Source organism: Onychomys torridus, chromosome 13 (assembly GCF_903995425.1).
Source record: "Onychomys torridus chromosome 13, mOncTor1.1, whole genome shotgun sequence".
Lineage (NCBI taxonomy): Eukaryota > Metazoa > Chordata > Mammalia > Rodentia > Cricetidae > Onychomys > Onychomys torridus.
In genome coordinates, this window is record NC_050455.1 from 38,977,801 (window position 1) to 39,004,783 (window position 26,983).

At 39.5% G+C, this 26,983-nt stretch overlaps 1 protein-coding gene across 1 annotated transcript; it reads left to right on the forward strand.

Annotated features, from left to right (window-relative positions):
• The first annotated feature begins 2,545 nt into the window (after nt 1-2,545).
• On the forward strand, nt 2,546-8,052 carry Fam170a (family with sequence similarity 170 member A). The gene is given in 7 exon segments (XM_036204362.1): nt 2,546-2,615; nt 5,335-5,481; nt 6,293-6,909; nt 6,912-7,074; nt 7,337-7,395; nt 7,958-7,996; nt 7,999-8,052. Coding segments are annotated over 7 exon segments (1,149 nt in total).
• The last annotated feature ends 18,931 nt before the right edge of the window (nt 8,053-26,983 follow it).

Sequence of the window (26,983 nt, forward strand, 5' to 3'; positions counted from 1 at the left end):
CTGGCCATACCCTTCATATCTTTATCCTAAGAAAATCACTATCAAAAGCAGTGAATGTAGACAAATTTACAGTGTTTGCATTCTTACAGGTGAAAATGTTCAGTATTTTATTATTAAGTCTATTATAACCTTAGCAGATTTTATATCGATATTTTTATTGAGCTTGGAAATTTCCTTCTTTCATATTTGTATGAGACTAAAAAAAAACCACAATAGGTATTTTCAAATGATTTTGTTGTACCAGTGGCAATGAGTGGTAGCCAGTTTTTGTTAGTACAACACAATGTATGACCAAGCCATTTATAAAGTTTCTTTCCTCCATAGTTTAGTGATCCAAAGTCTAGGATCGGGGGTCTTGCTTGCTGATTAGATTCAGCTTCCCTTGAAGGGCCTAACAGCCCTATCACAGTGGTAGTGCAAGGGAGAAGAAAAAATGGCATCTCAACCAGGAAGCATAGAACCTGGTGTCTGGCTTATCCCTCTTCTGACAGCTACCATCGTTATGAAAACTACCTAGTTCCCTTCTGATGGTATTTCCCCAGGGACTTAGGCCCCCTTTCCATTACCTCTAGAATTCTCTGGTGGAATCATGTGATCATGGAGATTTCATTTGAAAGTATAGCAAACATACATTTGACTTCCTTTATAGGTACAGAGTTATGCAATTTATTTCATGTTGTATAAGTTGCAATTGATTGTGTTTTCTGAGAAATTGGTCTATTTCATCCAGGTTATCAAATTTATATAGAGAGAATTTTTTTGTCTTAACTTTTTAAAAAAATGTCTATATGTGGTATCTTCTTTTTCATTTTTGATGATGCTGATTTCCTGGGTGTGGAAGGATATCTGGTCTGGTTTTAATATGTGTACATTTGCACACAAATTACATGTTGGTATATTCTTGTCATAACATTTGAATAATTTATATAAAGAGTGATGTCTTTTTCCTGTCCTTTTTACATGTTCCTCTTCTCCCACTTTCTCGACCCAAAACAACAAGTGTTTGCAGTAACAAGTACATTTCTAGGTTTGATTCTCTGACTCTGAGTAGCATATGGATGCCTGGGAGATGCTTTCTCCAGATCCTTCAAAGATCACGTGGAGAAATTGGTAGAAGAAGTCAGAGTGAAGTAGAGCAGAAGGAGAAGCCATCCTTGTTTTAAAGGTGGCAGGTAATGTAAAACGAGTCCTCAATGCTACTTCTGGTCTTTGACATCATGTTTGGTACTTGAAGGAAAACTAGAGCCACATGGTACAGACATATATTGCTCTAAGTCACATTATCCAGTACTTTCTCTGTGGTTTTTTTCACCCCTCATACATCTTAGCCTTGCCATTCTTGTTCTTATTAGCAGATAATTAGTCTCATAATTATATCAGACTATATTCTCCAGAACAAGGCAAAATCACTTTGTGATTCTTTCCAACCAACAAATAGTCTGATTTTGAGGATGAGTTGTAATCTCACTAGATCTGCCTTGTGTCTAGGCTCTTCATCCACAGTGTGCCCACATGTTCCCAAGGCTGCTCCCTAAAAATCAACTGAGAGTGGCTTCACTTGGTAGGTGTTAGATACAGAAGTAGTCTTTCTGTTTTACCCCTGGGGAATGTCTAGCTTGTGTGCAAGAAACGGCATGCTGTTTTTCCCCTCACATTTCCACTTAACTATCACTTCAAGCTTTGGTCCTGCTCATGCTTTGTGTGTATTTCTACCCATTTCTCTTTGGAAATCATGCAGGATTGTAGCTTTGAGGGTGCCCATCAGCGTACCTGATTGCCATGGCTCCTGAACAACACAGCAGTCTCCTTTGGCATTTTTGTCTCTATGTCCTAAGCTATACATCAAGGCCCTTCTTTTTCATGGTTTACATATTCCTGTGACCTAATTGGTATTTTTCACACCTTCAGTAGAATAAGAAGAAAGTGAATCTAAAATAATTCTGCCTATGCTGTATTTCTGGTCCAATATTTTGTTTTCTGCAAAGTTTAGAGCTCAAGGGACAATTTATCAAGGATTTCAGCCCTGCAATATCTCTGCTCTGAGAAATGAACAATGAACACAAAGCCTGCTACCTGCTTAAGGGCAGAAATGAAAGGGTGAAATAACAGGAGAAGAGAAAAAAAATGAAATAGAAACATGTTAACATCTAAAAATATTCTGCCACAATTGAGAGACGAGAGTTGAATTCCTTAGAGAGATTCCATTGGGGGAAAAGGAACTATTCTTGCTAAGAGGGTTTCTGAAGCTGCAGAGGCTATGTTAGGCTGAGGTCCATAGAATGCTCTGATGTCATCATTGAGAATCCTCCAGTAGGCCTGTGACCTTTGACCCTTAACAGCCATGTAGCATCGTGAACACTGGACAGGGCTGCTGTTTGATTAAGTGACCTGAGTTCTTCAGCCAGTTAAGATACTTGATTATTTTTTAATTTGTGTCCACTAATCTCAACGGATTCCCTGAAGGTCCAAAAGGGCCAGCCACCCTGTAGGGAAAAGGTGGAACTGGACTTTAAGTATCCTTCAAGGGACTATTTTGGCTGATACTATGAAGCGACGACAAAAGAGGAAACATCTGGAAATTGAAGGGTCCCAGGAAGGCGATGAGGAGGCAAGAGGTATGTGCTGGGCAGCTTGTCTGGGGGGACAAGGGATGCTGGTCAGCTTGAGCTGACCAGAAGTGATTGAGGAGGGTTTAGGCGAAGTGGAGAAGCAGAGATCTGCTGATGCTTCCAGATCTGTCTCCGGGGTTTCAGCGGTTCGAGACAGTGCAGAAAGTCCAGATGCCCATGGCAGAAAGATAGTCAGTTGTGCTGTTTTATGAACTTCCCTCTTGGCACTGGCATTTCCCAGGCACTGGCATTTGGAGCTATGGACTCCAAACTTGCTGAGGTCCCAGCTATATGACTCAGAGGTGCAGATTTTCAGAGATCCCTTTCTGAGTGCATATCTCTTATTCTTTTTTGTTTTCCCCCCTGGAACCATGGGTTGGAGATGTGTTGGGGGTTGCTAAAAAAAGTGAGTTTCATTGAGTCTTTTAGGAAAGAATAAAAAGTAGCCTAATGAGTAAAAGGGCCTTAGAAGTATTTTGAGAAATAAAATGCTTATTCAAAAGATTAAGAGTTTGTCTAGGGTTGATGTCATATTGAGACCATGAAGATGTTATTCCTTGAGTAGAAAGAATTTATAAGTGGTCCATTAGAGTTTGTGGATGTACAGGTTTTAGACTTTCCAGAGGAAATGAAGAAAAAAAAAAAAGGAAAGAGAAGAGTCTGATGAGGTGAAACTCACCAGAACCCTAGAGAAAGCAGAGGACATTGATAGTTACTTGCTTGTTTTTTAAGATGCATGATAACTGCAATTACTACCTGTGAAAACGTGACATGTGGTCTGGAAAGATGGCTCAGTGGTTAAGAAGACCCGGGGTCCATTCTCATAACCCACATGGTGGCTCACTATCATTGGTAACTCCAGGTCCAGGGGATCAGTTGTCCTTTTCTGACCACCTTGGGCACCAGGAATTTAAATGGTACACATACATACATGCAGGCAAAACACTCATACACATAAAATAAATATAAATATATTAAGATTAAAAAAACGAATTGGCTTGCTGTAAAAGGGTTGTCATGTGTAGGAAGTGAGGCAGAACAGTGGTCAGCCTAGATGCTCAGATGGAGACTTCTGCTGAAAGTAGAGCCCATCAGCTGCCATGGGCCCTGGGACCTGAAAACGGTGGCCTGTGCCCAGAGAACAGTGACTCAAAGCACTGTCAAATTTTCACTGGCAGTTACAGGAAAGTGAAGGAAAGTGAAAGAAAGTGAAGAGGTTTTGGTTCCCTCATTTACCCGCATATTTTAGAAAGTTTTGCCCAGGTATCCTTATTGGGAGGAGAACTAGCAGGTGTATGGGTGAGAGAGTGTCACTAACTGTGAAGTATGTAAGGTAAAATTGTATTCTTGTCTGAACCTGGCTGACACTCAGTATATGTGATACTACATACAGAGCTCTCAGAAGGGTCTTCCATGAGATAGCCACACATTTCCCACATGTGTTCTGATACAGAACGATGTCCCATAGCTCCATACTCTGAGACCACGTAGCTATATAAACACACCATCTCTTTACCGCAGGCACACACAGCCCTTGTATACATAACAATCTTCTCTTCACACACTAAGTTCTTCTGTGAGAGTGTGCATGCATGAGAGAGAGAGAGGGGGGGGAGAGAGAGAAAAAGAGAGAGAGACCCACATGAACATAAATACTCTAAGCTATTCCTAAATATCATGTAAGTACCAGGCACATGTTACTGTATGTCACATCTAAGGAAAACTATATATGTAATAATACCAGGCCTGCTTTGTACAAACCACAATAAAACACAGAATCATCTGTACCTTTTATTTAGGGTTGCCAAATAAAATATAAACTATACTTAAATGTGAATTTCAAATAAATTACAAATGATCATTTAGTATAAATGTGTATTAAATACTGTGTATGACATATTTACTCAAAAAATGTGTGACTTACTTGAAATTCTAACTTAACTGGATATGAGACATTTTTGTTTACTGTATCTGGTAACCCTTATATACTAACTATAAGCTGACCTAATATATATTTACTTATTTCTGCTCAGTTCTTGTCTTTCAAGACTAAAATGGAAAGTCCAGTTTGAAGATGGACTTAGGCTCAGTATTCTCAGAGCTTAGAAAAGTGTCTCATACATAATAGCTATTTATTAAATATTGCTTCAGTGAATGAAACACACTTAACAGATATAGACCACATAGGAAAGCTTACATATTTCCTAACTGCTGATTCTCTAGATAGAGACTATATTTCTATGGTTTTTACCACACTGATCTCACAATTATTAAAGGCTACCTTATATACATCACTGTTACACTTGTATTTATTTATTTTTAATTTTTTAATTTTTATGTGTATTTTTAAAATTGCATGTATATCTATCTATTCATCATGTGCATGCATGATACCTGCAGAGGCCTGAAGAGGGCATTGCAGATAGTTGTGAGCTAAGATGTGGGCACTGGGAATCAAACCCAGGTCCTCTGCAAGAGTAGCCAGTACTCTCAAGCACTGAGCCATCTCTCCAGCCCCAACTCTTACATTTTCAGTGAAGATACTAGTGAAATAACTTGTGGCTGTGATTAAGTACTAGAATATCCATTAGGGCCAGATTCCAAGCCATGTGTACTGGTCGTAACTGCTAATTCTGTCAGACACCAGTACGTATTTGCTGGATGGGTAAATGATGTACAAACATGGCCAACCACCATATCTTTGTGTCTCTTATATCTCTCTCAGGAATTTCAAAGTCACAAGAGGATGTCTCTCAACCTGAATCTACTGGAGTGACCAAAGCCCAAAGTCCAGGGGTAGGGGAGGTCTCCTCTGCCTCAGAATACTTCTCCTGTGTTTCTTCTCCACACAAGCTCATCCATCGTAGTAAGGGTGCGAGGCTCCCTGGGTGTGACATGCTTTGGGCATGGGTCTTCTTGGGTGAAACTCCCTGGGTGTGGGGCTCAGGATGCAGTGCAGAAGGCATATAGATTCAAGGATAAGGCTGAGAGGGATCCCAGGGAAGTTGGTGGGATGCTCGGGGCTCTGTAGAGGAGCCTAGCTAGACTTCAGAGCTGCTAAGGAAGTTGAAGTTTGGTGTGGGAGATCCCAAGCCATGGCTTCATCATGGTGAAAAGTCATGAAACAGTGGATAGAAGGGTCTGGGCTTAGGGCAGCGGGCTAAGGGACCAGATAAGTACCTTTAGAAGAATTGTGTGGTTTCTGCCTTTGGATTCACATTCAGAGCTCTGCATAGTTACTCAGCATAGATATTAGTACAGTGGGACTGAGCACAGACTCAAAGACTTCACACATAGCCATACTCCACATAGATTTGTAATTCTCCATACATATACAACATGAAAATGTATGACCCATGATGCTGTCCTTGAACACTATAGCCCACATTCCACAAAATACCACAGCAATGAGGTCATAGGCTCCCATCTTTACTGCATATACACTTTGCCTCCACTTCAAATGCTCTTCATACTCCTCACGACCATACTCCACACTCCTAAGTACATGACATCTGCTAATATCCCCATACATATAAAAACTGCAGCATATACACGTCCTATATACGCCAAACAGTAAACACCCAGCTCATCCTTCAGTCATCACCCCGAGGCCTCTTCTCCTGTGTCACACACTCTCTCTCTCTCTCTAAAGATGCTCTTCTGTTTCTAATTTCAATGACCAGGAACCCGGAAACAACAACAAGACAGAACCAAGCCTAGATCATCCCAAGACCAGGTTCCCGAAGGAGCGGCGACGAACAACCTCTCACAACAGGCCTCCTCATCCTGTCCATCCTACAAGACTTGTGTGTCCTCTCTGTGCACAAACAAAAGGGGGAAGGGGATGAAAATATACTACATGAAGGTGAAAATGAAAAAAGGTGTGGCCATCTCCTGGGAAACGAAGGAAACCTCAGAGTCCCCGGAGAAGCAGCCAAGGATGGAAGAAGCCACCCTTCCCGAGGGTGTGTGGGTAGGTGCTCCACCCTCTGATGTGTCCACCAGAAACCTCCTGTCGGACAGTGAACCCAGTGGGGAAGAGAAAGAACACGAAGAAAAGCCAGAGTCAGACAGCCCACCGGCGTCACCCACGGTGGAAGAGAGACCCAGGGCCAAGACCCCTGACTGGCTGGTGACCATGGAGACTGGCTTGAGGTGCATGGCCTGTTGCCGCGTCTTTACCACCATGGAGAACCTCCAAGAGCACGTGCAGTTTGGGATCAGGGAGGGCTTCAGCTGCCACGTCTTCCACCTCACCATGGCGCAGCTGATTGGCAATGCGGAATCAGAGAGCATCCAGGAGGAGGAGGAGAGGAGGAGGAGGAGGAGGAAGAAGACAACGCCGAGGAGAAAGAGAGAAGCAAGGAAAAGACGTCCGAAGAGCAGCAGTCCACAGAGGAAGACGGGGCGAAGAAACCCTGGAGCCAGTGTCCAGGCTGTATGTTTGATTCTCCAAAAGACAGAAGTGAGCAAGGGCTCGGTCTGCTGAGCAATCTGTGCCTCCAATGCAGACTGGCACCTCCATCAGGAAGAGAGGGGTGTTTGTCAGCTCTGGGAATGATGGAAGGGTAACCAGGCCCTCTGCTTCTTGCTCAGGAATCTTACATTACTGTAAATTGGGATTTGTCCCGGGCTTTTCAGCTCCTGCAGGAAGTTCAGATCATTTCTAAGGGCCGACAGAGCCCCTTGCCTCATTAAGAAGCATACTTATTTTGGTTTCCACGTACCAACTGAGATTCCTGGGTTAGAAGATCCTGGAAGATGGGGTGGCCTTCTCTTGGGAGAGGTAAGGCCCGCAGGAATAGAAATCTCACAGAACAGGGCGCTTACAGAACAGAGGGCAAGGCTGTGCTGTGCTGTTCTCCTAGGGAAACTGACCTTTAACAAGCGAGAAACTGGAGAGTTTTGCCTGGGAACTTTCCCTGCTCCTACAGGATTGTCCTCTGCTTTAGGAGGAAATAGTGTTGTCCCTCTGGGCAGATAGATAGCTCAGCACAGCCTCAGGGAACGGGAAAGGTCTGGAGAGAGGATGGGGACCCACCCAGCAGGAGGAGAGGTTTGGGTCTTACGTCTTCAGTCCGAGCTGAGAGCTTACTGGCCCAAGGGCACAGCCCAGTGGGGGAAAATGGAACCGTAAAAGAGAGGAAAAGGAGCCCGGTGGAAGTGAGGTCTCAAGACACCTGAGCATGTACTAGAACTTTCTGTGGCAGTGGAGCTGGGCATAAACTTCCCGTGGCATGTGCATGACTGTGGAGTTCAGACACAAGGAAAGGGTAATTCACTAGCAGCAATCATGGCGCTTCTCATCTCCTCTTGTTCTGCCGTATTTCTTCTTTTCTCCACCCCAGGAAGAAGAAGGGACCGCCCAGACAGCAGCAGAAGCAGACAGAACGCCACTTGTGTCAAGGGAGACGAAAAGAGCAGCACACAGTCCGACACATAATCGTACGCAATAAAGCTTGTTTTCCAAACCGCGCCTGGCTGCGTTCTTAGCAAAGTAGTCTAGCTGCCCATCCACCCACCTCTAGAAGTTGATCAGCGGTGGTGTCACTGCAACATTCATGCCTGTCTGTCTTCGACTGTGGGTCCTGCCGACTGAGATTGCAACTGTGTGTTTGAAAATCTTCCATTTAGCACGTTGTCTCCTTCAGATGAGATAAAATTTTATTTTCCCTTTATTATTATTATTATTATTATTATTATTATTATTATTATTATTTTAAACATTCTTATACTGGTCTTTGAAATCCGACCCCAGCACCTTTCAGCTAACCACTGCTACCACCCACTGGAACAACAGGGTTATTGGTACTGAAGACTGATTTTGATGCCGGTTGTGAGGTTGTCCACCGTCTTTGAAAGGTGAGGGACAGTACCACAGTCACATGTCTCTGAATCCGAATAGAGCTAAGAAGGAGCCTAGAGTGTCCTCTAGGATTAGAAACAGTGTAAAGTCCAGAGTTTGTTAGTTTAAGTACAATAATATCTAACTCCAAAGTCTAAGGAGTTGCTTATGGCCTGCTCAGTGGGAGGGAATTCATGCCCGGGCACCGGAGTAGCTGGATAGGGTATGAGCATGGGGTAGAAGTTATGTAAAAAAAAAATTACAGATATGAAATTCTCAACAAAATACAAAAATTCAAAAAGAAATAATGTAAAGCCCGTTCTCTGAAGTCCAGTCAAGTGGACCCCACAGTGGCCTGTAATTCTGAGCATTTTCCTCTCACGGGTCCTTCCTCACAGTGTGAGATGCCCGTTTGCCAGCCCAAGGCTCCCAGTTCTAAGGCTCTTGTTTGAATCTGTTTTTCTTGGGAAATAGTTCAGATGTGTGTGACATTTTTAATGATAAGCACCAGTGGCTTCATCCTGCAGCCATGGTAACTTCATGATGTTGTTTCTTTTGCCGAAGTGGGTTTGAGCTAAAAAGGATTTCAGATACAAGCAAACCCCACTTTCTCACATTTTCTCATTGCCTTCCATACATGCATACCTGCCATAAAATCCTGCAACCTATTTGCCACTCTGAAGCATGTTTTGGGGGTTACCAGCTCCCCCCCCCCAGTATGTTCAGTATGGTAGTTGTTAGTTTAGTTTAGTTTTTGTAATTCATCTTATCAATACGCTAATCTTACATTTACTTTCTTTGTCTCTTATTTTTCATTTACTTAAATATTTTTCACGCAATATATTTTATCACACTTCCTCCCCTCCCCCCTATATCTCTCAGGACCTACCCATTTTACCCATTCCACTTTATGTCCTCTCTCTCTGCTTCTCGAAAAAGAAGCTCCATAAGAAATGAAAAGCAAAACAAAAACAATAAGACAAAAAATACCTCAAAATTAAATGACACAAAAGAACATGGAGTCTGTTTTGAATCAGTCAACTACTCCAGGCATGAAGCCTGCCTAGGTGTGTGGTTGGTAAATCCAGTGAGGTGCCATTGGAGAAAAGAGATTTTCCCTTTGCCAGCAGCTATCAATTGAAGATAGCATCTCTGTTAGGAACGGGCCCTTGTGTCCACTTCTCTGTGTTGGGATTTTGTCTTGTTTGAACCTGTGATTTTGAATGGGAGGTTGATAGTTTGCATATTTCCTTTATTCAAAACAAGCTTAGCACAAGTCTTTCTAGGATGTGTGCCTAGGAGCTAATTGCTGTGTCCAAGTACACACTTTGTAAGTTCACCATTATTGTTAGAGTGAATTTTTTCGTTTGTTTTGGTGGTTTCTCTTATTATTCCATCTAACATATGTATGGAATACATACATACATGCACACACACACACACACACACACACACACACACACATATATATATATTTAACAACAGTTTTCAACATCGATGACTTAATCTCAGGTGTCTTTTTTTTGTTCCTTTTGGGATTTATTTTCCCGTTACATGTTGAAATTTATTATCAATGCATATTTATAAAATTGATCACATATATAGCAGCTTGGTTGAAATATTCTTGGTGTAAAAGAATGCTATCATATTCTAAATATTCAATGTAAGTAAATATTAGATTTATTAAATTATTTGTATTTAAGTTTCCTTGCTTTCTGGATATGCTAAGCCCTCTGGTTCAATATTAAATTATGATGATCATAAAGACATTATTTTTAAAATGAGCATTAAATTTTATAAATCTTTGTATTTATCCAGGCCATTTTTGCTATTTCTTTTTGTAACATTAGCTTTCAATAGTGAACATTTATACCCCCCACCCCGACATAAACTTCTTTTCACTCATTACTGTTTTCTCTTCTTGAAAATAGACTATTTTATCACAAAATATATCCTGATCACAGTTTTCCCTTCCTCTACTCCTCCCAGTTCCTCTCTACTTCTCCTCCCCTCTGGATCCACTCCTTTTCCATCTCTTATTAGAAAAGAACAGGTTTCTAAGAGGTAACAACCAATCATGACAAAATAAAATATGAGATGAAGCAAAAACTGTCATATTTGAGTTGGACATGGCAACTCAACAGGAGGAAATGAGTCTCAAGAGCAGGCATAGGAGTCAGAGACCCACTTGTTCTCACATAAGGAGTCCCATAAAAATACTAAGTTAATAGCTATAATACATATGCAGAGTACCTGATGCAGACCCATGCAGGCCCTGCGCTTGCTGCTTCAGTCTGTGAGCTCATGTGTACCTGGCTTAGTTGATTCAGAGGGACTTGTTCTCCTGGTGTCCTCCACCCCCTTTGGCTCTTACACTCATCCTGTCTCTTCCACCTGGGATTGCCTGAGCCCTAAGGGGAGACCTCCAATTTAGACTCTCTACATGATGTCTGGCTGTTGGTCTCTGATCTGTTCCTATCTGCTTCAAGAGGAAGCCTCTCTTATGGTGACTGGATGTACGAGTTTAGCAGAATATAAGTAGGAATCATTTTATTGAATTTTTTTTTTAAACCAGTAGTGTTTGGTTTTACCCTAGGTCTCTTGGCTATCTAGTCTCTAGTTCTTGGTTACCCAAGCAGTGTTGGGTTTCTTCTTGTGGAATAGGACTTAATTCAAATAAGACATTGATTGGCTACTCCCACAAGTTCTGTGCCACCATTGTCCTAGCCTATTTTGCTGGCAGGACAGATTGTAGGTCAAAGGTTTTGTGGCTGAGTTGGTGTCCATGTTGTCCTTAGCAATGGGGCCCCACTGTCAGTTTTGTCTTAACAACAGCCTGGGTTATTTGGGGATTTCCATGGGACTCCCCCCCCCCCCCCCCCTTGGCCAACAACTAAATTGAATGCAACACAGTCTTACTACTGGAAGCCTCACCTGGCTACAAGAGATGACCAATTGAGACTCCGTATCCCCCATTACAATTTTTTATTTTACAACTGGCGTACAACTTTATCCCAGCACTCAAAAGGAAGAGGCAAGTGGATTTCTGTGAGTTTGAGGCCAGCCTGGTTTACAAAGCAAGTTTGAGGACAGGTAGGGCTCTTCTCAAAACAAAAACAAAAAAAATCCCCCTTTAAAAAAAAAAAAACTCAAAAAACAAAAGAAAGAAAGCAACACTGAATTTAAAGAAATGCAAAATTGTTCACAATTGCATTTTGTGGTATTCCACAAGCTTGATGCTTTACTGTGGTGGTTTGAAAAGAAATGGCTCTCACAGACTCATGTGTGTGAGTGCTTGCCCATAGGGAGTGTGGTACTAGTAGGAGGTATGGCCTTGTTGGAGGAAGTGTGTCACTATGGAGGCGGGCTTTGAGGTCTCATATGCTCAAGCCATGCCTAGTGTGACACACAGTCTCCTTCTGCTGCCTGTGGATCAAGATGTAGAACTCTCAGCTCCTTCTCCAGCACCATGTCAGCCTGCATGCTGCCATGCTTCCTGCCATGGCAATAATGGACTAAACCTTGGAACTGTAATCCACCCCAGATAAATGTTTTATAAGTGTTGCAGTGGTCATGGTGTCTCTTCACAGAAATAAAACTCTAACTAATATTGCCATTTATTTCTAAATATATTATTGCTCTTATTATGATATTCTCTTTGATCTATGAATCACTGAGGAAGACATTTTAAAGTTTCTAACATCTCATTGTTACCTGGCACATAGTCAGTGTTCCAAACGTGTCCTCTATGGAGGACGAAGAGCAAGGTATTGGCTAAGTGGGATCTGTTAGCGACTATATACGTACACACACACACACACACACACACACACGAAAACAGCTTTTCACACTCAAGCTATCTTCACAAAGGCTAAGGAAACCACAAGGACGGCCGTAGAACTTGCTTTTACTATAAAAAAACAAAACAAAACAGGAAGACAAGAAGGCTGAGAGGAACAAGTTGTCCACCTCATGCATCCTCCAGCTTTCAGCGTCCCACTTTGGGGAAGAAGAGGGAATTAAGTGCAGGCCTTCTATTTGAAGTCCATTACTAGGCTTTCTAACATGAGACCCAGTGCTGAGAAAAGCTCTATACACTCCAATGCCAGCTGCTAGAACTGCATTAGAGCAGGCTGCTAACTGCCCTTAACCCTCATGGCTCAACCTTTAGCTGTAGAGCAGGCAGCCATGCCCCACATTTTGGGGAGCAGAACATGAAAGGGAACAGGGCTTTCTTTGTCTTGGAACTCAATGCGAAGCTTGCTGCAGTTAAGACCCAGGACTTGGTAGAAACTGCAAGTCTAGTACATAGGCCAGTACCACACTGAAGGTTTAGCTTCCAGTATTTTATGGCTTGGAGTGGGCTTGAGGCCTCTTATTTTTCTCAGATCACTATAAAAGTCCAGCACGAGAGTTTCACAATACAGAAGAAAAAACAGTCAGTGTGACTAAATATCAGGCAAAGCTGCTATTTAGAAATGAAGAAGCAAATACCATGCCATGTAAAGAAAAGCTAAAAGTGATATTCCCAACTAAAAGAAAACCACTTCATGAGCAAGAAGAAAACACAGGATGCTGTAAAACTTACCAGTAAAAGCAATTACACAAACTACTCCAAGATGTTCTGACATGGTATATGTGGTGCGTAAGCCACTCAGATTTCTAGTATAAAGACTTTTAAGCTAAAAAATTCTGAAAAAACGATTATACCCTAAGGGAGGAGATAGGCAATCAGGAAATCTGTAATTCAAAATGTGAGATGGGAAAGACTGCATTTTTTTATATTTTTTAAAATTTATTTTATATTTATTTATTTATTTATTTATTTATTTTTAGTATATTTTCTCTTGTTCATTTGTTTGTGCCTATTCTTATAGGGTCGTGGTAAGTTGCTAGCATTTCAAAAATAGTTTCATAATCAAAAGATGTTTTTCTGGAAGCTTAATGGCAAAAATATGCACTAGACAAACCAAAAATAACAAGGAAGGGATCGTAACACCCTAACGCACTCAATCATTTCACCACAGAGGGAGATTGTAATGTAAGGAAAAAAAGGAGAATAATAACAACAAAATACCCCAGCAAAATGAAAAACCACAGACAAAGAAACAAACCCACAAAACAATAGTAGTGGGGTTTTTGCCTTAATTTTAATGATTGAATGAGGACTTCCTAGTTTGATCTTGGTAAACAAAGACCCTAGGAGTCGTCACTCCCAAATTTACAAGAAAGACCTAGACAAATTGAAGTCAGACACTTCTTGGACTTAGAGAAACTGAATTCACAGAGTAAATCTCCTCTAGGCAATTTGGAGAGGTAAGGGCATTAATGAGGCACACTTAAGAGCTTATGGCTTTGAGAAAGAGCCACTGCAGCTTTCAGTGTCCTATAAACACCTATGTCGTGGTTTTAATGAATCGCTAAGGTTGAGTGTAGACTAGATTCAGAGCAAGAGATTCCTGGGGAATACGTTCCTAGGCCTTACTACAATATTTGGAAACTTATGTCTAAAAAACATAAGCAAATTCTGACATTGAAGATTCTAGAAAGACCTCACTGGGGTTTTTTTAGGGGAGAAGAAATATTGTGAATATTCTTAAAGCTTACTCTATAGCCTAGGCTGTTGTCCAGGTGAAAAGTTATTACCATAGTCACAGCTCAGCTAGAAGAACATTCTTCATATTCCATCTCTCTCTGATGTTTATTGTCTTCTAAAGATTCAAAGTCAACAGGGTTAAGGGAATCATATAATATACTAGAAATACTGCTGTCAGAGAAGGAAGCAAGGGACAGGAGATTAATTTACCTTCATCACTTATGAAAAAGATCATGATCATAGTTTCAGTGTACAGACAGACACACTAAAGGCTGAAGTTTAATAAATTTATAGCATAAATATAATAGCCTTTTCCAACAACTTTGTACAACAAAGAACTCCAGTACATAAGAGTAGACAAAAACTTAGAGAGCTACAGGACATGGATTCTCTTTGGAAAAACTACTTTAGAAAACCAAATATTAAGAGGGTAGGAAGCACACACACACACACACACACACACACACACACACACACACACAGAGAGAGAGAGAGAGAGAGAGAGAGAGAGAGAGAGAGAGAGAGAGAGAGAGAGAAGTTTCTTTGCTACTAACACAACAATGAAAAGGGACAATAGTGAATTTGAATGGTATGGTTCTCATAGCTGCTGATCAAATCTTAAAACATGTTACCATAGGGTCCTTCATTAAAAGCCTATTTATTTCTGTTCCTACTTAGTAGACAAATCTGGTTTTTACAAAGATATAACCAGGAAGAAAAGCTAAGGGTAAACAGTCTTCATAAATAAACAAACCTTCAGATCTTACCTCTACAGAGAGAGATGGAGAGAGGAAGAGATGAAGTGCAGGGGATGGGGCATGGAGATTGAGATTTTGAGATTGGGACCCTGTTAAAAATGGTGGTGGTTTAGGAATGCTGCAGAATATTTAGGAGATGAAGCTTCACTGGATGAGGTCAGCCAATGGGAATCTTTACAGCCAGATCAGATCCCTCTTCCTGTTCATTCTCTGCTTTTAGACTATAATGTATTATGTAACAAGATGGCCTCTTCCTACTATCATCTTTCTTCTCTTCCTGCTCTTACGTTCTCCTTGCAGCAATGGAGTGAAGCCCTTGAAAGGTAAAGGAAAGCCAAAGTAAACCCATCCTTACATCGTTTCTTGTCAGGTATTTGGCTACAGGTATTAGTGAGGAAAGTAACTGATACAGAAAATTGTGGAGGGTAGGGTTATTGTTGGCATAAATATAACCATTTGGTTCATAAGCTTTGGAACCAGTTTGTAAAAGGCATGTAGAATTTGCAGCTGTGAGCTATAGAAGCCCTAAATTTCTCTAAGCAGAGCATAATGGGCCACTATAGTGGGAAAGAGAGATGTGGACAGTGGAGGCCTGGCTCATGAGATATTTGGTGTGTGAGTGTGTGTGTGTGGGGGTATAGATTATATTGTAAACTGGCCTAGAAGCCATTCTTGTTTTGGTCTGACATGTCCTGAGAACTTGTATGTAGCCAGACTAAAATGTAGTGGACTTTCTTTTGTGCAAAAAATTTCAAGACAGGCTAGTGTTCAGGATGTGGCATGTGTGAGAGATGGTTAAAAAAAATAGAAAAACATAAAATCTAGAGCAAGTGTAAATTGTAGACAACAGGTAGGTAAGGCTTCATCTTATGAAATTATGACTACATTTGAAAGTAGGGCCTCTGAGAACACCGTGGAAAGGGTTCCCTGTCCCCATCTACAGAGAATTTTCTAGGGTCAGACTGGAAAGCACGTGGAGTTCATGGAAATTGTAGTTAAGGATGGGTAGGGTATTTTTCAAGCTGGCAATCCAATATGATGACAACATCCATGTTGTACTGGTTTTATATGCATGAATAAGTCTAAGTTGAGGGGGTTGTGGAGTCTTATATCACTGTTTCTGAGAACCAGGTGTGGTGGTTTCAACATTATTCAAAAGTCTCTTCTGAGGCTCAAGTATTTTAACTGTGATTCCTTGTATAATCAAAATCAAATTATGCTTCCAACCACTTAGTGGCACATAGAAAATATTCGTTCTTTAAAGGAGAAGATCAAACTGAAACCATACCCAAACCCAGCAATGCAAACATCAAATCCTACAGCTCCATGTCCAGTGCCTGGTGTTCTGATGGAATCATCTAGGCCTACAACACACATTGTCTCTCTCAGACTAGTTCTACTCCAAATACTTGAGCCTCAGAAGAGCCTTTTGACTTTTGAATAATGTTGGAACTTGTAGTGACTTGAATAAAAATGATCCCCATAGGCTCATACATTGTAATGCTTCATCACCAGGAAGTGGCACTACGTAGGTTATGAGATATGGCCTTGTTGGGGTAGGTGTGGCCTTGTTTGAGGAACTGTGTTACTGGGAGTGGGCTTTGAGGTTTTAGGAGCTAAAGCCAGGCCCATTGGCTCTCTCTTGCAGCTGCTCATGGACCCAGATATAGAACTCTCAGCTACATCTCTAGCCCCATGTCTGCCTACATGCTGCCTTGCTCCCTCCCACAATGACAATGGACTGAAATCTCTGAAACTGTAAGCAAGCCCCCCAATTAAATTCTTTCCTTTACAAGAGTTGCAGTGGCCATTGAGTCTCTTCATAGCAATAGAACACCAAGATAGGACTGTAAAACAATGAAGACTTTTGAAGTCACAAACAAATGCATTTTGCATCAGTCATGAGATGGCCATTAACTTATGGGGGAAAGAGATGGAATGTTGTGGTTTGAATATGTAATGTCTCCCCATAGGCTCATGCATTTGAACAACTAGTTCCAAACTTGTGGTGTGTTTACGAAGGTTATAGAATCTTTATGAGATGGTGCTTGTCAGAGGAAGTAGGTCACAAGGGATGGGCCTGGAGGTTTGTAGTTTGTTCTCCCTTCCTGTTTACTGCCTCCTTTCTGACTGTGGACACAAGATGACTTAGCCAACCTCCTGCTTCTCCTGCTATGCAGTTCCCTCCTGCTTGCTGCGACAATTTTCCTGGCATAAAGAAAGAATCCATTTGAGCTGTGTGTCACCTAATAAATAATGCCTAAATAATAAGTACTACAATAAATCCAACCACATTATTTACATAATATGCAAAATTTGAGCTGTTCTGTCAGATCACTGGAGACATGAATCCACATGTAGCTGTACATCAATCAGCAAAGCACCTAGATTCTCCATATCTCACTTTGCTGTTACAAAATAGGAATAATAGAAATATTTACTTTATGGAGCTCTTTTAGGAACTACATTAATTAATCTATTACAGCACACAATTGAGTATCTGGAGTGTGTGTGTGTGTGTGTGTGTGTGTGTGTGTGTGTGTGTGTATGTGTGTGTGTTCTTTTGTGCTTCTACTCCTTGTTACTGTTATTTTAATTATCAGATGGATAATTATCAGACAGCCTTCCTTTCGAGACAGGAAAGAGAAAGGATAAGAAAAGAAAACCAGATCTCGATGCATGACAATGTCAACATTATCAGGTATGTCATGGTGTTCAGAGCTATCCTAGCACCCAGAGTCAGATCATGGTATTCTCTTGCTGAAACTAATCACATGGGGCATGGACATCAGGCAAGATCACTCTAGAAATATAATGAGCTGACACAAAATGATTAAATGATGACCTCATTAGAGACCAGACAAAAACAAGATTATAGCACTAACCCACGATGACAAAACATCTTTTTCTCCCAGATAACAGAAATAATGATGGCTTCTTTGTCAAGTATAGGAACTCTTTCATGTTTATCTTTCCCCTTAATAGATAATATTTGATAGAATAACCAGTCAGTTTGTTTTTGATATTATCCAACCCAGCATTCTCAAACTTTTTAAAAAAGTCACCCAGCAGTTTTACAGATCCTATGGTACCTATACTGTGTGCTTTTTCTCATTAAATGACCCAATAATTCCAACCTTATTTGACTCTCCATATATTTTTTTCAGAGTGGTTGGAGGGCTGGATACTTGCATTCCCCATTCTTCATGTATACTGGGCATTTCATGGGAGGTTTTCAAATGAATAAATTAACTCTGGATTCAGTCTAGTTCTAAACAAATTTTTACAGTGCCTAATGGATGAAACTGATCATGTTCATGTTTACAGTCTGTGAAATAATTAACAAAAGACAGATATTACTGGGCATAGCAGAATCATGTTCTGCATGTATAATTGCCACTGTTTGGATACTTCCGGTGATTAATCATAGTAATGAAGAATAGTAAATAAAGTTTCCTGATGAAACTCTAAAATCACAAACCAGCACAGGTAATGGGAAAGATCTTGTTACAAATCAGAGCTGTCATCCTTCTGTATGCACTGTATAGAAAGAACTGTGTGAAAGGAGAATTCCTGGGGCTGGAGAGATGGCTCAGTTGTTAAAAGCAAGTACCACTCTCACAGAGGATGAGAGTTTGGTTCCCAGCAGCCACACCTGGTGGCTTACATTGACCTGTATTTTAGTTACATGGGAATCCAATGTCTCTGGCCTCTACATCCCCCTGCACTCATGCACACATGCCCACATACAGGCATATATGTATAAATAATCAAAAACCCTTTAAGAGGATATTCCCTGGTTTTCACAGTACTCTTAGAAGTGAAGGTATGAACTACTCTGGTATTGGTGCAAGGGTGGTTTTCAGTCTGGAATATAGCTGTACCCAGGGAAAAACAAATGGATAGAGTGACTGAAAACTCCAAGACCTTTGTTCAGTAATAATTTAAGACACTTAATTGGGGAAGGTATGTAAGCAAGGTATAAAATATGTGTAATGTTTTTGTAAGCAGCAAAAGCAGTAGGAAAATAGCTGTATACTCATCATATAAGGAAGCTAAGGTCCATTTCTGGACAATGGTAAGCTTATAATTCTACACCAGTCCTTCAGATGTGCTCTACATTGAAATCGGATTCCTATTAACTGAGGCTCTGACTATGAGATTGTCTCATTGATATAATTGTTGAAAATAAATCATCATTTTTTTTTTTTGAGAGGATCTCACTATGTAACCCAGCTTGGCCTTTGAAGTCATAATCCATGTTTTAGCCATCTCTGTTTTGGCATTATATGTGTGCTACCATGCATAGCAATATTATTCATATAATTTTGATATTATTATTATTATTATTATTTTTATTATTATTATTATTATTGTAACTGCATCACAATGTCATTATTGTGGTATAAGCCTGTGTATGTGTGTGTGTGTGTGTGTGTGTGTGTGTGTGTGTGTGTGTGTGCTCTTGGAAGCAACAAAAAGTAATGATAAAACTCATACTTTAACATCATCATGTTTTACTTGACCAATATACTTAATGACATTTTAGGAACTAGTAATTTTGAGCTCTAATTACAGGCTATTGTGCTAAAGAAAAAACAGACAATTAAGACTATCTATGAGTTAAACATACAAATACATCCATAGCCAAGTTTGGTGAATAGTTAATATTGTAGTTAAATTATATATATATATATATATATATATATATATATATATATATATATATATATATATATAATACTCAACATTTTTAATCATAGGTGAAATGCATATCAAAACTACACTGAGATTTCTTCTCAGCTCAGTTAGAATGGCTATTATTAAAAAAATAAATAACAAATGCTGGCAGGGTATATGTGAAACCAAACCCTTATTATATTAGTATGAATGTAAATTGATAACATAACTATGAAAAACATTATGAAGGCTCCCCAGAGCGGGGTTGGGGAGGAACAAAGCTACTACATGATCCATCTATACCACTCTCCATATATGGGAAGGAAGTGACGGCATCATACATAAGAGAATCCAACATACACATTGATTATGGCATTAGTCATAGTGGCAATCTATGGAGCCTGCTCAAGTGTCCATTAACAGGTGAAAGTGGCATAATCCACAATAGAAGTTTATTCAGCCAGCTGGGACTGCTATGGCAAGGCCAAGAGGATGGAGAGAGGAGAGGGCCAGAGAGACTAGTTAGACTGGCATGAATATGATCAATGTACCATGCACATGTGAAGAAATCTCATAGTGAAGCCATATAAATATATATACAAAATCTCAATTATGAAAGGTACAAGTATAACACCATTTCTACAAAATTATTACCTTCTACAAATAACTCATCAGAACATGAATTTTGAATTAGTATTACCATACTAATTAAAAACCCTTAACCTCAATGAAGTCATTTACATAACATTATTCTAGAATACATTCCTTTCATACTACTTTGTTTTTCTTGTGACTTTTAATTTTTTAAAATAATAATGAACCAGAGTGGCACTCTTAAGAATACATGTAACAAATGAATGGTAAGATTCTATGGACAAAAATGAAGCTTTACACACTGCTAGTGTGAACATAAACTAGTCCAGACATTGTGGAAATTAGTATGAAAGTTTCTAAATAAAAATCTAAAAGTAAATCTATTATAAAGTCCAGCACACCAGTCCTGTATATTAACTGAGGGACTCCAGGTGAATATCACATAGAGATACTTGACCATTATTGCAGTTTTATTCACAATAGCTAAATTAAGGAACCGATTAGGTAGCTGTCAATAGAGGAATGAATATAAAAGTCTGGTGTATGTACATTATGGATTTTTTCAGTCACAAGGAAGAAGAGAGTTATGTCATTTGCAAGAAAATAGATACAACTGGAGACAATTATAATAAGTGAATTAAGTCACTGCCAAAAGGATGGCTACCATATTTTCTTTCATTTGTGGCTCCAAGACGTTATAGATATATACAATCATATTTATACATATAATATGAAAACAGAAGCAATACTGTTTAAGGGAATATTTCATTGGAGGCATGAGGAGGGAGAAGAGAAGGGTATTGTGTATGGGAGAATACACTTAAAGTCTATTGTATATTTGTTGGATAATTTTCTAGGTAACTTAGTACCATATGCACTGAAGAAATAGATGAGAATAATAAACAGAATGAAGAATTAAAAAAAAAATCCTGGACTTCCAGGACGAAGAATTTTTATAAATCAGCATTTTAACAGTTCCTTGTATAGTTTAACAACACATGGGAAAGTTCACAACACAAACACACATTTTCTTTTCTTTTTGAATTAATTGAATTTGTTCTTTGCTGATTTAACACATGTATATAATACATTCTGATCGCTCTCACGTCAACCCTCCCTGGTCTACCTCTCCTTTTCCTGTTAATCTCTTTCCCATATTTATGTCTTTTTTCATTGGTTGTGTCCCTCTAATCTTGACCATGGCTGCCTGTGTGGCTACAGGACCATCCAGTGGGAGTTTGATGGGTTCACCAGTGGGTACACAGCTGGAGACAACCATTTCCCCTCCCTGAGTCTATCAGTAGTTCCATCAGTGAGAGGTAGTATTCCATGCATCCATTTTACTTCCTCATCCATGACAGATTGTTAAGAGGGCTTGTCTTATGCAGGTCCAGTGCATGTAACTGTAGATGTCGTGAGTTCATGATGACATTGGTTGTACAAACACTATTTTCAGCATAGATAAGGAAAATCCAAGCTTCTAAAGTATGCGTGCAGGCTGCCACAACCTGAGGAGGTTAAAGGAATGGGTGAGAAAATTCTAAGTTTCATTTAGAGGAGTCTGGCTAAGAACTCATGGTTGGTCACCTCAAAGACTCCAGCACAAGTTTACTACTGACATAGTAAATGCTGAATGACATAGTATGAAACTTCCCTCTAATTCATATAATTATAGATTAATACAGTTCTCTGATCTCATGAGAGAGTTTCTTTGTGAAATGTACAGAACTTAACATAGAAACTCACAACTAGTAAAAGTACAGAGTATTAGTGGAGTGGTTAACCACTAATAGGACATCTAGATCATCCTTTCCTCTCAAGGCTCAGGGACCACTACACATGATGAGATGGAGAGGTTTACTGTAAGAGTCAGAGGTCATGGAGGACCAGAGTGTCACACTGTATTCTGGACATGACAGGGCCACTGTACTTATAAACTCATAGCAGCTGTGGTTGTCTGTACAAGATCTGTACAAGAAGAAGCCAATCAACATTCTAACATGGAGGGGAGAGAAGATCATGAGCTCCCACATCTAACTGGGAAGCTATTGACAACTGATGGCTTCTGGAGGAGGGACAATCAGTTCTATTTAAGGATGTGGCCCCTGGCAGGTCAACCACATCCCAGTGGATGGCACCATACCAATGAAAACTTGTGTAGCACAAACTGGAGTCAGTGGGCTAAAAGCAGATATACTATTGAAAGGGAGTGGTGTCTTAGTTAGGGTTTTGATTGCTGTGAAGAGACACCATGCCACTGCAACTCTTACAAAGGAAAACATTTAATTGGAGCCAGCTTACAGTTTCCACAGTTTAGTCCATTATCGTGGCTGGAAACATGGTAACATGTAGGCAGGCGTAGTACTAGAGAAGGAGCTGAGAGTTCTACATCTTGATCCACAGGCAGGAGGAAGTGAATTGTCTGCCACACTGGGCATAGCTTGAGCATATATGAGACCCAAAAGTCTGACTCCACAGTGACACATTTCCCCCAACAAGGCACACCTACTCCAATAAAGCCACATGTCCTCATAGTGCCACTCCTTATAGGCCAAACATTCAAATACACGAGTCCATGGATGCCATTTCTAATCAAACCACCACAGGTGGAGAGGAGGGGCTGGACCTGGGAGGAGGAGTTATGGGGATCTATGATCCACAGATATTACATGCATATAATTCCTGAAGAATCAATAAAAGTATTACATGCGAGAGGTGGAGGGAGGATAGGAATTGAGGGAGAGATGTAATTATATTTTGATTAAAATGTTTAAATAAAAGTTAAAATATTACATTAACATCATTTTGTGAAACAGAAGTTCAACCTCATGTTCAAAAGTATGTTGTCTGAGGTCATGTGACCAAGACAGCAGAAAGAAACCACCCCTTGTCTGACTCCACTCCACAAAACAAGTACAGGAAGTCTGTACAGGCCAAGATGCCTTTGGGAATGCTCAAACACATCAAAGAATCTTGAGAAACACTTGAGAGAAAAGAAACAAAAAAGAAAATGCTTACATAAATTATCTCTGATGAGAGAGAGCATTGTCACTAAGATGTCACAAGACAGGGCAAGGGACAAGAAGGAAACAGATGTTGTCTGTGTCACCCCCTCAGCAGGAACCACTACTTCCCTTCCTGTTTTTTTGCATCACTCAGGTAACCAACAGCTGTCCCCAACCAGGAGTCACAGAGGGGCAACCTGATGCACCGTCCTTTCCTCCCAAGGAGTAACTGCTGATCAGCTACTTAATGAACCCAGCCAACACCTAACCATGTAGGCCTACTCTCCAAGAACCAGCCACCTGTGAATTCCTGAGTTCAAGACCCAGGTTCTATGGATGTGCAGGTCCCTTCTTAGGGGCTAGAACAATTGCTATCCTGAGTTAGTTGCCACCAGGGTCTCACAGGCGGGAGTCTCTGAATCTTCCTGTCTTCTGGACATCAGCTAAGCTGGCAAGGGAAGTTAGGTTGGCCCTAATCCAGGAGATGTAGTGATACAATAATAGTTATATATGCAAGATATATAATTATATGCTAATTAATATAATAGTAAACAATTAGAGGCTGAAATCAAGATATTAGTGTTAACCCAACTTGGTTAAACATTATAATGCATATGTATGAAAACACAGCATTCTGTACCATAAACACTTGCAATTTTTATGTTTATGTACCTGTTAAAATAAATTTATTTTAAAATTTAAATCAGAACTATAAAATACCTAATAAGAAATGACAGTGGAAATGAAAGCCCTGAACATTGAAATGAGTCTTTAGCTGCAAAAAATTAAAAGATATATAAATATGTGGAGACAGATTCTGTGTTTACAGGCCTGAGCGTTATTGTTGTAAAGGGGTCAATTCCCTCTGAATTGATACAGCTTCAAAGCAATCCCTATCAAATTCCCAGAAGGCATCTTTACAGAAACTGACAGACTAGACACTTAAATTTATACAGTAATATAAATAACAGAATTTCCAAAACAGCTTGGAAAGGAAAAAAAAAAACCCAAAATTGGGGAATTACATTAGCAATCATTCAGCTTATCATAAAGCCACCCCCTATGTAGGCATGTGCTATTGATATAGCAATAGACACATAGATCAATGGAATAGAACAGAATGTTTGGAAATAAACCCTTACTTTATAGTCCATTGATTTTCAACAAAGATTGAAAGAAATATTTTGGAGAAAGTATAATCTTTTCCAAAAATAATGCTGGGATACCTATATTAGGTATCCACACAAACTCTTGTGTTGCTCCATACACAAAAATTAACTTAAAAAAACTTATATTATGATCAACTGATTCTTGCTAAATGTGTCATTTATAATTAGATGAGTAGAGAGAATTTTACTTGCAAAAATTATACTTGGTCAATTAGATAACCATTTTCAAAAACCAAAACTTTGGCCTTTACCTATAACTACACAAATATTTGTAACTTTGAATTGTCCATAGACATAAAAATAAGAAATTAAAAATAACATTTCAGAACAAAACCTTGGAAAAACGCGGGGCATGGCATAGACAATTTTTTTAGATAACAATCCATGGAAGAAACATACAAATTGTATTTCATCAAAACAGAAAAACATTTCCTTTAAAAAATACAATTAGTTAAACTGATTGATAAACTATAGAATGGAAGAAAACATTTGCAACTCATGTGTTTAAAAATGTTATATCTTTAAGAGAGCTCTTACAACTCAATCATAGGATAAATGATGTACTTTAAAATGGATGATGTATTTCATCAAATAAGATATATAGATGACTAGACATTTCTCCAAGCATACACATAAATGACAAGCACAAATGATGCTTTGTATCATTAGTCATTAAAGAGCTGAAAACTGAAACCACAAGGAGCCTATAATAAAAGGACCGAGTATTCCGAGTGTTTGCAAAAATATGGAAAACCTTTAATATTAATAACCCCTGGTTGGTTGTGAAATGGTGTGTGGTTAAAAAAATGACACTTAGCAGTTTCTTAAAAAGTTAATCATGTTTACTGTAAAATGTTGCAATTTTACTCACATATATCAGCTCAAGAAATGTTAAAACCTATGTTCAAATGCAGTTACATGTGAATATTGTTAAGGGCAACATTATAATGGAAGTGATCTAGTGTCAATGAAAAAAAAGAATGGATAAAAGGAAGATTAAACAAACACACATACAATATATACATATATACCATATGTAAAAATAAACTATATACTCTATAGCACAGGTAACCTCAAAATCTTGCTAATGGAGACCCACACAGAAGAGTTCATGTTACATGGTATTTTTTTCTATGAAATTTCTTTATAGACAAACCTATACAGAGAGAAAATTTAAATGGATGTCGCCTAGGGTGGAGGACTTGCTTCACACAAGCACGAAAAGGGGCCTTTTGCAGGGGGTGGGACTAGTTCTAGATCTAGGTAGTGGGGATGGTTATACACCCACTGAATACATAGAAAATCATTGCACTGTGGTTTTCAGTGGCTGAATTTCATGACTATGAAGATTACACATAATAAAGTTGTTTTTGAAGAAAAAGGAGACACAGAAGGAGGCAAGATCAAAGGAAGGCTTATTTTGAAGGTTGTGTGAAGGATGAATATAATTTAATTCTACTGTCTCCAAAGGAGGAATCAGAGCTCATGAATGCCAGGGGACGGTGTGTATTTTATTCCTTAAAAAGGGAAATTTGCTGATCTCTCCTCTTAAGAGAACCAGCCTGGACTCTTAGAAGATTGCTCTTCTTCCCTCAATGGTTAGCATTATCTACAAAGACTTTTCTGAAACCACATCAGGGAGAAAACGGCAGTGCATGGGCCCAGATGCCTCTCAGAGCTGCCACTTTATGCATGCCAAGCTTCATTACATTAAAGCACAGTTCCCAGTGTTGCTCCACTAATCCTACTGTGTGTTATATAAAGCTGCTTTGAGGGGCAACTGACTGTCCTTCAACTGACTAGGATGCATTTAGCTGCTTTCCTGTCCTAATCCATCCAAACTCCATGTTGACCTGACTCCTGCTTTTGACAAGGCCGGTGACTCAGGTCTCAGTTTTATAGATAAGAAATTCCACCTACATTTTAAAGCATGGATTATGGGGACAGCCCATATTTCTTCAAAAGGAGACAAAGTTTTCTTTTGTCTGGATTTTAAGTGAATCAGTACAAATGAAGGAATTATAGGAGTTCCTGTCACAAGAAGATTCTATATTAAATGACACGAGGCCTGTGAAAAACAAACTATCCAGTTATCACACAGAATAACTGTGATGTTTATAATGAGCTGAACATTACAAACAACATTTTTGACATTTACTAGAGGAAATCCCGTCACTGACATAAACAAAAGCAGCAAATAGCCCTGAACTTAATTTTTCCCCCAGATGTTTGTTTAATGAAGGTGGATAAAATTCCAACTTAGATAAAAAGAAGGTCCTCTAATCTCACAGGACATTTATAATTAGAAATTATATTATGAAATATTTATCCAGTTGAAGTTCAAGTTAGAGGAATGTTTTTGACTGAGTTTCTAGAACATAAACCACCCTGCATTCTGGTGGGAAGCAGAAATTACTATATAACTTGAATATAAAATTCATGAACATCTGGAAGCTTGCTAATTGCAGACAGAATGTCACATTAAACAAGAAATCAAAGTGCTTCTTTCTGGCTCATGTGTCTTTAGGAGGCAGAAATCACTCTCCTTGGCACAAGCACATGGGCTTAATTGACAAATGTCGAGATGGCAGATTTTGCCATATGCCCTTTCATGGATCCAGTCAAGTCTCATGAACACTGGAGTCATAAACTGCATTTGGTATGGGGTTGGATGTGGTAAATTCTTAAATCAGTGGCAATAAAAGATGTGGAGCAGAAGCTTAAATA